The sequence below is a fragment of the Puma concolor genome, chromosome E2 (genome assembly GCF_028749965.1).
Source record: "Puma concolor isolate L17-30 chromosome E2, mPumCon1.1.hap2, whole genome shotgun sequence".
Lineage (NCBI taxonomy): Eukaryota > Metazoa > Chordata > Mammalia > Carnivora > Felidae > Puma > Puma concolor.
This window is the reverse complement of record NC_141681.1, coordinates 44926991-44941326: the sequence shown is the minus strand read 5'-3', so window position 1 is coordinate 44941326 and position 14336 is coordinate 44926991. Positions and strand designations below refer to the sequence as shown.

The 14336-nt window shown below is 49.5% G+C and overlaps 1 protein-coding gene across 1 annotated transcript; it reads right to left on the bottom strand.

The window, feature by feature from the left end:
* Window positions 1-2139: 2139 nt before the first annotated feature.
* Window positions 2140-11604, bottom strand: UPK1A (uroplakin 1A). The gene is made up of 7 exons (XM_086691118.1): window positions 11270-11604; window positions 9578-9778; window positions 5845-5919; window positions 5602-5709; window positions 4181-4360; window positions 2785-2868; window positions 2140-2702 (listed from the first exon to the last, which is right to left on the bottom strand). The coding sequence occupies exons 1-7, from the start codon at window positions 11348-11350 to the stop codon at window positions 2658-2660; spliced, it is 774 nt and encodes a 257-aa protein (XP_086547244.1). The 5' UTR covers window positions 11351-11604; the 3' UTR covers window positions 2140-2657.
* Between the last annotated feature and the right edge of the window lie 2732 nt (window positions 11605-14336).

Sequence of the window (14336 nt, the reverse complement as noted above, 5' to 3'; positions counted from 1 at the left end):
AGACAGACAGACAGAGCGTGAGCAGGGGAGGGGCAGAGACAGAGGGAGACACGGAATCCAAAGCAGGCTCCAGGCTCCAAACTATGTGGGGTTTTAAAGCTCTGGGTATGTTGTTCAGTATTTTAGAAACCACTTTTCTTGTTTTTGAAAAATAATTTCTAATATATATAGTATGAATTATATATATTATATATGTACACATTATTATATATGTATATATATTCTGTGTATATATACTGTGTGATCTATATATTATATATATAATATATATAATTTTTATAAAAATGAGATCATGCCTCCTGTTCTGCTCCTTGTCTATTTACATAACAAGATGATCTATGACACATCTAAACCCTGGAATGCATTGCAACACTAAAAAGAAAAAAAAAGAGGTGAATTCATAAATACTGAATGGAAAGTGACCATAATACATAGTTAAGTGAAGAAAGCAAGTTACAAAGCAATATTTTATAGCATGATTCCATTAAATGTGTGTGCACTTATATAAATATCTATAGATGTATCTATATTAAACTGTTGAAAAGCTAAAAAAGACATTCATCATGTGTCAATAGCAATTGTCCAGGGGGGATGGACCAGATTTGGGAGAGGGGTGATGATTTCCTGGGGCGTGAAATATGGGACGCTTCCACTTCTAAATTTTTATAATCTTTAAGTAGAAGGGTTATAAATTCTTTTAAACATCATTCTGAAAACATTGACCCATTTCTTTAAAAAGACCCAGCCCTGAATATGTTATCCACAGGAATAAAAGTACTGTATGTGCAAGTTTTTCTACTCTGCATTTCTTGGAGCTTTTTCCACGTTAAAACATTATTTTTTACTACTGTGTGGTATTCTAGAGTATAGACATAGCATAGCTAACTTAACCAGTCCCCGACAGAGGCTCATTTAGGTCACTGTAATGAACATCCTTATGTATACTTGCCAATTATTTATGTCATGATGACATTTTTCTATATTGGCTCATGTAGTTCTCCTTTTTTTAATGTTTTTATTTATTTTTGAGAGACACAGAGCACGAGCGGGGGAGGGGCAGAGAGCGAAGGAGACACAGAATCCGAAGCAGGCTCCAGGCTCTGAGCTACCAGCACAGATCCTGACACAGGGCTCCAACTCACGAACTGTGAGATCATGACCTGAGCTGAAGTCGGGCGCTCACCCGACTGAGCCACCCAGGCGCCCCAGATCATTGCAGATTTTTAAAAGTATATTTTAAAAAGTTTGATATCTGAATTCAGCATTTGCAGACCATCTGTGGAGTAAATGAGGAGTGTGGGAAACGTCATTTGATGGAGGAGGAGGCCAGGCCCTCTTGGCAGGGCCTAATTACTATAAAATGGACAGAGGATGGCCTGTTTCAGAGAGGACAAAAGAGCGAGGATGAGATTCGTAGAGTTTTGCTGTCATCCACCCATTAGAGAACTTGCTGGAAGCTACAGCCCGTAGGAGGAGGTTATCTGTCACCCATACAAGCCCAACAGCCCGAGCTCTAATTTTCCTTTGATAAACCACCCCCACTTCCCAACACCACCCTTAGCAGTATTAATTCAGATACCCTCCCAGGGTTCAATCTAAGTTTCAAGGAAACCTGCTTCATTTGCAGACAGACTTTCTCATAGCTAAGCAACACAGCAGCAAGAGAGGCCTCTCTCCCAACAGCTCTACCCAAGGTCAGGGATTCAATCTCACTGTCTTACTTTAGAGTCTAGCCCATCACAGCAGCAAGAGAGGCCTCTCTCCCAACAGCTCTACCCAAGGTCAGGGATTCAATCTCACTGTCTTACTTTAGAGTCTAGCCCAACCAAAGGATGGGCTAGACTCTAAAGTAAGACAGTGAGATTGAATCCCTGACCTTGGGTAGAGCTGTTGGGAGAGAGGCCTCTCTTGCTGCTGTGTTGCTTAGCTATGAGAAAGTCTGTCTGCAAATGAAGCAGGTTTCCTTGAAACTTAGATTGAACCCCTGGATCCAGACATGCCTGAAGCCAGCAATACTGACTCAGTTGCATGAGTCGAGAAATTCTATGTTATGTTTCAGTCAGTGCCAGTTGAGTTTCTGCCACTTCCATTGGAAGAGTTATTGTTCATTTGTCTTTGCCCCACAAGAAAGCAAATTAATTCATTCAACCAGTATTTATTGAATATCCACGCTCAGCCCTCTGCTGGGTGATGCTGGGGACAATACAGTGACCATGACAGAGCTTGTTCCTCTCTTTCTGGCGACCCTAGTCCACCAGAGAATAAACAACCCCAAACTATTTAGCAATGAGTGCCAACATCTACCATGAAGGAGGAGCTTGGGGAGCTATAAGAGAGGCATTGGTGATGGGGTGGGTGGGATCCCGGAAGGATCCCCGGAGGACAGGACTTGAAATTAACACTGAAAGATGGGCCAGGAATCAGCAAAGTGAAATGACGTCAAGGGCTAAGGGCCCACGCACACATGTCCCAGGGTTTCAGGGCACCTCCAAGTCCCGGCAGGGCTCAGAAACCTGGGAAAAGGTCTTTGGTGAGGAAGGAGGGAAGCTTGAGGGAGGTGGGAAGGGGAGAGCTGAGGCAGCCATCCAGTCCACGGCTGGAGGAGACAGGAACAGGAGGAGGAAGAGGCCGAGGCGTGCATGTGGCCTTCCTGTCCCTCACAACGTGGTGTAGAAATACATGGCCATCAGCATCACAGGCAGCTGGAGGAGGAGGCAGTGGAGTGAGGGGCGCTCCAGCCCCACACGCACATCCCGCCTAGCCCAGAGGCTCCCCACCTCTCACCGTCCACATCAGGATGGCAAACCCAAACCACGAGATGCCCCATGTGTAGCTGTCGATGGCATGGCTGATGTGCTCGAAGCAACCCTGGGAGGGGGAGAGACGGGGTGGGGGTTGAGAAAACGTCACCGTGAGCCCTTGGGAAGGTGATTTCCTTCCTCAAGCCCTGGTTTGCTCACCTGTGCAATGGGGGGGGGGGGTGTGTGTGGCAGTGTCTACCTCCCAGAGCGGTTCTGGGGAACCAGGGATGCGATGTGGAGCCCACGCCCCGCACAGGTGGGTACTGCCCTGTTGGTGGCTATGAGAGTCTGAGGGCAGTCTTGTCTAGAGCTGGCTTTCCATTGCTGCCCGTAAGTTCCCAGGGTTTGAAATCTGCCTTTAGGATGAGTGCAGTTTTGCTACGTCCTTTAGGAATGAGGCCAGGTGGGGCCCGAGTCTCACAAGCGAGTCATTTCCACGTAGACCCCTGCCTCGACTTGGAAGCAGCAGAGAACGAGATTCAGGGTGTCTGTCCTGGAGTCAGGTGGGACTGAATTGGGGACCAGCTCTGCCACCTGTTAGCTGTTGGAGCCTAGGAATGATTCTGACCCTCTAAGCCTCAGCTTCCCCGTCTGTGCAAGTGGCAACCCTGACGCACCGGCCTCCGAGAGCACTTGTGGGGATTCCGTGGGACGACACGCGCGCACACGCGCACACACGCACACACACACACACACACACACGCACGCACTCCGCACAGAGTCGGGCTTGAGAAACGGCTGGGTGACTCTGACAGCGGTGATGGATTGCACAGGCTCCTCTCTCTGTGACACCTGATCTAAGACGTGGCTGAAGGCCCCCCCCCCTCCCCCGGGGGCCCAAAGCAGCCAGAGCAACCACTGGGACTGGTTCTCCTCCCAGCTAATCTCCTCTGGTTTCAATCTCTGCCTCTGCACTCACCTTGCACTAGTTAAAGCGCCTAGTTGGGGCCTGCCCTCCTGAAATCCAGCCCCAGCTCCATCCCTCACTAGCGAGTGAGCTCCGTTTCCTCATCCTTAAAATGGGATCATTCTAATCTTTGCCTCCCAGGGCTGCGGTGAGAAATCAGACAAAAACTTGAAACACCTAGAAGAATGCCCGGCACCACGCAAAGGCTGGATAAGCGATGGCTGGCGTTGCTGTTGTGCTGTTATTGTTGTTGTTCTTATTCCCAACTGAGAAAAGCCGCAGGTGCCAGGTCCTGGGCCTCCCCCTGACTAGCAGAGGGAGGGAGGGACCGACGGGGAGAGGGTTGGGCGAGCCAGAGAGAGGGGGGAGAAAGAAAAAGCCAGAGAGGGGAGGAGAGGACGGGAGGGAGAGATAGAAGAAACCGAGGCAGTCAGACCTGCAGACCCGGTGGGGTGGGGGTGGGGGGGCGCACCTTGGTGAACAGGTAGTCTGTGTGGCCCAGGCGGCAGCCTTCTTCATTGAGGGGAATGAAGTTGCCTGTCCGCCGACAGCACAATGGGGGCCAGGGGAGCACCACCTCCGGGGTGGCTGCCCGGAAGGCCGAGGTGAAGTTCACCCAATCCATAGGACCGGATGTGCCACAGCACTCTTGCTGGAGAGAAAGGCCGGAGTCAGGCAGGCTTCGGCTCAGAGAGGACAGCCACTCGCCCGAGGTTGTAGAGTGAGGAAGCTGGGCCTGACTTCCCCATGTCCTCGGCTTCAAAGGGGCGGGGGGGGGGGGGGGGGGGGGGGGCAGTGTCCGTGTGTGTGAACAGGGAGCAGAAGATATTTGTCCCGTCACCAAGAGGCTGGTGGAGGATTTGGATCAAACCCACCGTTTCGTTACTTATTTTAAAATTCTTTTGAATTAGCTCTCAACAAAACCCGAAGTAAATGACACCCAAAGGCAGAATTTTGGCTTCTTCTGGCCCCTGTGGGTGTTTAATTTGTGGCCCTGAATGATAAAAACATAGGTTCCTTCAAATACGAGTCCCCATCTTGGCTAGCTGTATGACTTGAATCGAATTGGGACCTCAATTTCCCTTGGGTCCTCAATATTCTTCTCTTGTGCCACATCGCATTGGGTTTAATTAAGAATGTGGCTTCGGGGAAGCCTGGGTGGCTCAGTCAGTGAAACAGCGACTTTTGGCTCAGGTCATAATCTCGCGGTTCACGAGTGTGAGCCCCACGTTGGGCTCTGTGCCGACAGCTCAGAGCCTGGAGTCTGCTTCGGATTCTGTGTCTCTCTCTTTCTCTCTGCCCCTCCCTCGCTCATGCTGTCTCTGTCTCTCTCTCAAAAATAAACATTAGGAAAAAAAAAAAAAAGAATGTGGCTTCTGGAAGCTGATGGTCTGGGTTTCAATCCTTCTGGTTCTGTGACCTACCAGCTGTGTGACCTTGTGTAAGCCACTCAACCTCTTACCTTGGTTTCCTCATTGTTAGAAAGCTGATCTCCTTTATGGGGTAGTTGTGAGGAATAAGTAAGCTTTAAAGGTGCTTTGGACAGTACTAAAGAAGTCAGTACTTATTACATTTCGTTCTTATGATTACCATCGTTATTAAGAAGGTATGTGTAATGATTAAGAGCAGCGACTCTGGTTATAGGCTGTCAGATCTTGATCCCAGCTTACCAACCACGTGACACTGGACAAGTGACATTCCCTTTTTGGGCCTGTCTCCTCATCTGGAAAATGGCCATGACCAGCCCTCCCCACCCCCCATAAGAACCGCACGAGTGGGTATCATCTACCAGTGGGCATAATGGGAGCCCTAGCTACCTCAGAGTCCCAGGTCCTTCAGCCCTCCCCATCCCTTCGCCCGCCTCAAACCCCCCCCCCCCCCCGCCATGTCCACCTCAATCATGATGCGGTCCCAGAGACGAGTCAGTTCCCAGCCCTGGTCCGTGTCTGCACTGTAGAAGGTCAGCATCTGCTTGGTAATCAGGGATGGGTTGGACACCATCTGTGGAGGTCCAGGAAGAAGAGGATCCAGTGGGGCTGGGTGGGGCGGGAGGTCAACCTCCACCCCACCCCCAGGCCCAGACCCTTGCCACCCTCCCCCAAGTCATGCCCCTCCCCTGGCCTCTGCCCAGCTCACATAGTCTCGGTGAGTGTAGGATGTGATGCAGGAGGCGCATTCAAAGACGTAGACGATGAGCATGAGCACCAGGTACTGGGGAAAGAGGGAGGGAGAGACAGAGGGACAGCCCGGTCAGGGCAAAGCCTGTATCAAGTCACACCCCCTCAAGGGATGGACTGATGGATAGAAATGCAACTTTATTTTATTTTATTTTATTTTAATGCTTTTATTTATTTTTGAGAGAGAGAGAGAGAGAGAGAGAGAGAGAGACAGAGCATGAGCAGGGCAGGGGCAGACAGAGAGAACTCTAAGCAATTCACAGAATTCTAAGCAATTCACAGAATTCTAAGCAGGCTCCAGGCTCTGAGCTGTCGGCCCAAAGTCCGACGTGGGGCTTGAACCCACAAACCATGAGATCATGACCTGAGCCGAAGTCAGATGCCCAATCGACTGAGCCACCAAGGCGCCCCTAGAAATGCAACTTTAAAAAGACGTGTAGGACAATGTGAACGGTAGCATCTACGTGGTGGGTGTACATACAGGGGTTCCCTGTTCAAGTCTTTCACCTTTTCGGTGTTTTGATTTCTGTATTTTTTTATAATAAAATGTTAGGAACAAATGAAAGCAACAGAAATATGTAAAGTATTTCCTGAAGCTAACTATTGGCTTGGGTGCAGTAAAATAAATGTCTACCATAGGAGAGAAAAAAAAAGACCTTCTTGAGACAACCAGGAACATTTGGTTGTCTGTTTGTCTAGTCTGCGTTCAAACAGATATCGCAAGAGAGATATGAAGGAATTTGGGTGGGTTTTGTAGGTGCACCAGTGGCATGATGGTTGTGCATAAGAAGAAAAAAAGCTCTTCCCTCACCCCACGCCCTCTGCCTCAGAGCAACAGGGGGTGGAAAGTGGTCGTGCTAACTCCTCTGCCATGAGCTGAGATGCTGCGGTATAACATGCCTGACTGCTCGAAACTGTCCTCATCACAGAGAAATGTGCACTCAAATATTTATGGGTAAATGACTTGGTGTCTGGAATGCACTTCAAAATACCCCAGAAAGAAGAATGTGGGCAGGCAGGGGTGGAGCAGAGGGGACAAAGCTGGCCAAGTCTATGGTCGATGTCGTTGAAACTAGGTGATGGGGGTGCAGGGCTCATGCCACTCACTCTGCTCTGTTTGAAATTTCCCATAAAATTCTATGCCTTACGTGGAAAGATGCTCAACGTCACTCATCATCAGGGAAATACAAATCAAAACCACACCAAGATATCACCTCATATCCATCAGAGTGGCTAAAATTAACGACTCAGGAAACAATAGATGCCGGCGAGGATGTGGTGAAACGGGAATCCCCTCGCACTGTTGGTGGGAACGCAAACTGGTGCTGCCGCTCTGGAAAACTGTGTGGAGGTTCCTTGAAAAACTAAAAATAGAACTACCCTATGACCCAGCAATAGCACTACTAGGAATTTACCCAAAGGACACAGGAGTGCTGATGCATAGGCACTTGTACCCCGATGTTTATAGCAGCGCTTTCAACAATAGCCAAATCATGGAAAGAGCCTAAATGTCCGTCAACTGACGAATTGATCAAGAAGATGTGGTTTATACATACAATGGAATACTACTTGGCAATAAGAAAGAATGAAATCCTGCCATTTGCAGCAACCTGGATGGAACTGGAGGGTATTCTGCTAAGTGACATAAGTCAGGCAGAGAAAGATATCGTATGTTTTCACTCATATGTGGAATTTCAGGAACTTAACAGAAGACCCGAGGGAAGGGAAGGGGAAAAATAGTTTCAAACAGAGAGGGAGGCAAACCATAAGAGACTCTTAAATACAGAGAACAAACTGAGGGTTGAAGGGGCAGGGGCGCGGCGGGGAGGGGAAAATGGGTGATGGGCATTGAGGAGGACACGTCTTGGGATGAGCACTGGGTGTTGTATGTAAGCGATGAATCACGGGAATCTACCCCCAAAACCAAGAGCACACTGTATGCACTATGTTAGCCAACTTGACAATAAACTACATTAAAAAATAAATAATAAATAATGAAAGATTGAGAAACAAAGCAACATGTTAATGACTGGTGAATTTAGAATTTAGAAAGATTTGCCACGATTCTGTAAGTTGGGTAATTTTTCAAAATAAAATGTTTAAAAATGTTCCCCAGTCGGTAACCAATGTGCAATTTGCGATGTTTGCAATAAAATATCATGTGAAAAAATGCCCAGTTAAAAACATAAAAATAAAAAAATAAATAAAATTAAAATAAAATAAATAAGTAAAATTAAAATAAAATAAAATAAATAAAAATAAAATTTTGTGTCTTAGTTAATGACAAACTAATAAGGGAGACAGCCACCTTTTTTTTTTTTTTTTCACCAGTTGGGTGAGCTTTTAGGGCTTAGGTTAAATGGTTATGCCAGAGAATTCCGTGCAGGAAAGAAAGAAAAAGAGAAGGAAAGCCTTTCCAAGGCTCCATCTTACAATAAGGCCCAGGTCCTTACCAAGGCTGGCAAGACTCACCCATAGGCCCACCTTCCCCTTCTCGCCCTCATGCCCCTTGCCCACCGCCCACTGTACCCACTCCATCCAACCTCATTTCCTCTCCTTCCCCGCCACCCCCACTTGGCTCTGACTTCAGAGCCTTTGCTCTTGCTGTTCCCTCCCCCACGCACGCTCTTCCGCATGCTCTTCCTGTAGACACAAGGCTCACTCCCTCACCTCCCCAAGGCCTTCGCTTTCTCTGGCCGCAGGCCTCCCCTGCCCCAGCTCCGGCTCTCCCTTCCCTCTTCGCTGTGCACTGCTGCTCCGTTGGAGCATCCTCCCCTGGGACAAGGGGTTCACCAGAGCCCCAGTGCCTAGCGCGGGGTTTGGCACGTGGTTCTTGCTCAATAAACGTTTGTCGATTGAATAAGTAGCTGCTCCCGGGAATCGAAAAGGCCCTAGATTGTAGAGGAGGCACCACGTTGGCTCTGCAGCAGTGGGGCCGGGATTAGAGGCCCTGCCTTCCCGAACGCCTGGGCTGTTGGCCTCTTTGAACCCCAGTTTCCTCAACTGGTAAAGGGGCCGAGAAGCATAACTTCGGAGGCTTCTGGGGAGATCGGCGGAGCTCATTTTCTAAACTGCTCAGCCTAGTGCCGGGCACATGAGGGGTGGTTGGGAAGTGTGGGTTCTTGTGGTGGTGGTCATTCCCGGCAGAAATTCAGAGCACAGGCTCGAGCTGAACTACTCGGGTTCAAATCCCGGCTCTGTCACCCACTCGCTGTGCAACCCTGGATAAGTGACTTCACTTCTCCGAGCCTCAGTTTCTACTCTGTCAAACGGGTTCACGAGGAGGATGGTATCTCGTGGTAGGTTGTGAGGAATAAATGAACCAATCTATGTAAAACATTTAGAATATAGCGAGCACTCCTTGAACGGTAGCTGTGCTGTCATTACTGTTGTTCACGAGCACAGACTCTGGGGACCAACTAGCTGAGGTTCGAATCTCAGCCCTGCCACTCAAGAATCATCCTCCTGGGCAGAGCTTCCTTGCCTTCCTCTCTGTGCCCCAATTTTCTTTGGAAATTGAGGATAACAGCTGAGCCTGTTACTGGGTTAGGGGAAGATTAAATAGGACGACAGGCCCAAGTGTGGCACCGTGCTGAACACACACTCGTGGCCGCGGCGGTGGTTGTTACTATGGCTCCGTGTGGATGATCTCCGTGCCCACCCGTCCCCATGCCCTGCCCCCGGGGCCTCACCGTGAGGATCATGGACCGGCGGCGGCAGAGCGCCGCGCCCACACCAAAGCTGGCCACCACGAAGAAGGAGAAGCCGCAGAAGATGGCGATCCAGGCGCCAGCGAAGACGTCATCCTTGCCTGAGACGCCCATCAGTGGGTACACGCGGTACTGGTCAGCTGTCACCCATACGGTCTCAGCAAACAGGGCCAGGCCTGACAGCTGGACAGGGCAACAGGTTAGAAAGGCTGGCTCAGGCGTGGCGGCCGGGGCTGCGGGACTCTCTGTGAACGAGTTCCCCTTCTGAGCCCCCACCGGCCTCGGTAAAGCGGGCTGTAAGAAGAAGGGCAAGGGCCTCGCCTTCCATGAGTGGGGATGGGGCTGGGCGGAGGCCAGAAGGGAAGGGCTGCCAGGCCGGATCCCTGCCCCCCGCCCACATCCCAGCCGCCAGTTGCTTCAAGGATACGAGGAGATGCCACATACACAGCCCAGAGCGCACGACTGGAACAGAGGAGATGCTTGATCACGTGCCCTCTCTCAATAGTGTTGTTAATCCCGAGCTGAGGAATCTGGCCGGGGCCGGAACAACTACAAACGCATCAACCCTTTGATCCACAATTCCACCTGCAGTAATCAATCCTGCTCGTGCAGGAAAATCATCAACCCACACAGTCATTCCCTGTGTCACCATGTAAAAGGAACCGGCGTGCCACACGAGGGAGTGCTCTGCAGTCACGACAAAGGGCCGAGGAGGCTGAGGACTCATGTGGAAGGGCCTACAGACTAGGTCAGCAGGAGAAACTGGGAGGCACAGAACAGGATGTGGAATGAGCTGTCTCTTGGACAAAAAGGGAAGAAAATAGGTATACACGCTCCTATTGCTTAAAGAAATTGTTGGAGAAACTAACAATCTAGGTACCTATAGGGATGAGAGATGGGAAGCAAGGAGAGAGGAAGACTTCTAGAACAGTGGCTACCTTTGACAACACTCACACTGACACTCATGGGGTATTTAGTGTGTGCGCGCCAGGCACGGTCCCACTAACTGCTTTCTGTGTGATAATCATCGTCACCAGCTGCAGAGTCATGGCCGATACAGACAGTGACCGTGTGTCGTCCCACGCTCCGCACGAATCTGATGACTCATCTTAAACTCCCGGCATTCCTATTTTATCTCCATCTACAGATGAGAAAACTGAGGCCCAGAAGGATTACGTTGCTGGCCCCAGGTCCCACAGTAGAAAGCAGCAGAGCTGGGGTTTGAGCCCAGGCTGTCTGGCTCCAGAGCCATGTACAGGCATCACAGTTTAAAAAATTAAATAGTAATTAATAAGACATTGCTATGGTTAGTATTCATTACGATGGGCCTCCTGTGCCCCAAGCAGGCACTTTATGTCTATAGTCATGTTAACGAGGACAACATTTGTCAAGCACTTTTTCGGAGCTGAGGGTCAGTATGGATGAACCCACACAACAGTCCCCACAACGGGGACATAATCTATCGATGAGGAAGCAGAGTGATGAGAAGGAGAGCGGCTTGCTGGAGTTTGCAAAGCTGGGGAGCCACAGAGCTGGGATTGGAATCCAGGCTGCCCTGGCTTGACAGCCTGCAGCCATCACCAACCCGGGAGTCCTGGGCCCTGAGCCCCCACCCCCAGGTATCCCTTCCTCCCTGCCCACCCACTGGGCTCCCAGCACTGGGGGAGGTCTCACCAGAATAATGATGTTGCCCACCACCAGCAGTCCCACCACAACCGGAGACCCCTTCTCCGCCTCTGCTGCTGCGGAAGCCATAGTCCTGCTGGGGACACATGAGTGGGAATGAGGCCAGGAGGGGGAGGGAAGCCCCACCAGCCTCACTCCACACCCCAGCTGCCGGGGGTGCTCCTGGCTCTCTGCTGGGCCCAGACTGGTGCTGAACGAATCTCCCCACAACCCTGATGGCGGGCCACTTTACAGACAAGGAAACCGAGGCTCATTGGCCAGAGCTCAGTGCTGGCCTCCCTACACCTCATAGCTTCCTACTTTCCCTTGCTCATCCAGACCCTCCAGAGCCCCCTCCTCACCTTCTCTTTCCGAAGCCTCTGTGGTCAGCCCTTCCCACAGTGGCTGCCTATATATATATGCCCAGGCCCCTCCTTGGGCCAGTCTCCCAGGAAGGAGGAAGGGAGTCTGGAGGAGGAGGGGACAAGAGGTCAAGCAAGCTGACCAGCATGGGAAAACAGATTTATGAGCACCCCACCCCCCAACCCAGGTGATTTATAGACCTGAAATTCAAGATTGTGCTAATGTCTGGCTACATGAGCAGCATGATGTGCCCATGGCCTCTGGTTCCCAGGCTGTCTTGGTGGGGGAGGGGGCCGGGCCACCTGATGTCTCTCCTTAGGACATGGGCCTTCTTGGGGGTAGGGGGAGATCCAGGTTGGATCCACGTGTGAATCCTGAATTCCAGAACTGCCTCCTGTGTTGGTGGCTCCACCTCTCCGAGGCTGGGAGCCCAGGGGGAGGCCCAGACAGGGACCCAGCAGGCTAGGACAGAGCTGGACCAAGGCAAGGAGGTGGGGAGGAGATGAGGGAGCAGGTGAGAGGGCAGCTCAGAAGGCTGATTATATGGGCTGCAGGCTAAGGGAAGAGGACGGCTGGAGACAGGTGTGTGAGGGGAGTTCCAGATGAGTGCACAAGAGGGGGAAGAGAGTGTGCCAGAAAAAGAGGGAGGGCACACTGAATGGGCTTGGTGGGAGAAAAGCAACCCCTCCCCCCACCACCCACGGACAAAGCAGGGTCACAGCGAGGAGCCATAAGTGGAAATGTCTTCAGGCTACAGAATCAAAAGAGACCTACACTGAAATCCCAGCTCTGCTCCTTTGGGCTGCGCAACTTGGTGTGTGCGTTTGCCCATCTGCAGAATGGGTATCATTCTTATACTTATAGCAGTGGGAACTGAGCGCAGGGATGTCTGCGAAGGATGCCCTCTGGGCGCATGTACAGCAAGAGGCCAGGCTGCGCCAGCAATGCTCCCAAGAGGCCCACTTTTCCTCCGATGGCGCCCCCTAGTGGCAAGAGGTTGGTTCCTTAGATGAAAATGGCTTGGGGCACCCAGTCACTCCCCAGAACTTCTCAAGAACCAAGGCAGTTACCATGTTTTTTCTCTGAGCTGTAGCTCCCTCAAGTGTATGTGAAACCGGCAAACAAATGGGACTTAAACTTCACTGTTAAGACAATGGCTTGGTAATAAGACACGTGAGACGTGTTCCAGTTAAAATTAAAACAATTTGGCTTTTAGTCAATCCACTTTACATGGAAAATAGTTTTTCTCGGGGCACCTGGGTGGCTCAGCCAGTTAAGCATCCGACTCTTGATTTAGTCCAGGCCATGATCTCTTAGGATGAGACTCCTGTCAGGCCCCATGCTGAGCATGGAGTCGGCTTGGGAGCATCTCTCTGCCCCTCCCCCACTCTCTCTCCCTCTCTGTCTTTCAAAATAAATAAACATTAAGAAATAGTTTTTTCTCTGTTGATTTACATTTATATTAAGGACTAATAAGAAAATTTAAATAATAATGTACATGACCTGTCAAGTACATTTTATGAGCTTTAGCTAAAATAACTTGGTAACAATAGGGCCATGTGAATAGTATGAAATATTTTTATTTTCAAATGGTTGGTAACTGTTAGTAGTTGGGAGTTACATAAAATGTCTCAGGCTTTTGGCTAAAATCAAGTGTAAAATATCTAGTAAAAACAAAAAGTTATCAATGGGGCATTACTCTGTCACCAGTCATAAAAGGGATCCATTCTGTTCTGAAACATGAAGCCAGTGTAGTTTGATGTCAAACTTGAATTTTCATGATTCTTTCTTCTTATTATATAAACCACTCTTCAAACAATACATTTTGAAGTGCTAATTACTTCCTTTAAAAAATCATAACGCCACATCCTCTAAAGATGACATATGGCTATCCTATGATCCAGCCATTTGTCCCTGGGAATGCCCCCATTCCCGGCTACCAAATGCTCTGAATGTATTCGTATCAGCCTTGAACTGGAAACCACCCAAATGCTCCTCAACAATAGAATGGATACGCACGTTATGGCACACACATACAAGGGATACTATTCAGCAATAAGAGGCAATGAACTATTGACACTTGCAACTACCGGGATGAATTTCAAAAGCATTACACTAAATGGAAAAAGCCACACTCAAAAGACTGTAACTGTATGATTTTAGTATGAGGTTCTAAAACAGGCAAAACCAATCTAGGGAGATAAAAGTCAAGGAAGTGGTTACTCTCGGGGGCATTGTGACTTGGGGGGGGGCAGGGAGGGGATTCTTTTTCTTGATTTGGATACTGGTTACATGGAGTTGTTCAGTTTGTGTGACTTATACATTAAGCTGTATAGTCATGATAAGTGCACTCTTCTATGTATATATGTATATATTTTTCATTGCAATGCATTTTAAAAGGGTAAAATCTTGGGGCGCCTGGGTGGCTCAGTAAGTTGAGCATCCAGCTGTCGGTTTCAGCTCAGGTCACAATCTTATGGTTTCATGAGTTCGAGCCCCACGTCGGGCTCTGTGCTGATGGTGCAGAGCCTGCTTGGGATTCTCTCTCTCCCTCTCTCTCCCTCCCTCCCCTGCTCACTCTGTCTCTCTCAAAATGAATAAATAAAACTTAAAAAAAAATTTAAAAAGAGGGTAAAATATTTTCAAAGAGACTTATTCAATGTGTTGAAGGGGTGGTTTCTGCACAAGAGATGAGTTTAGGCTGTTTATGGAC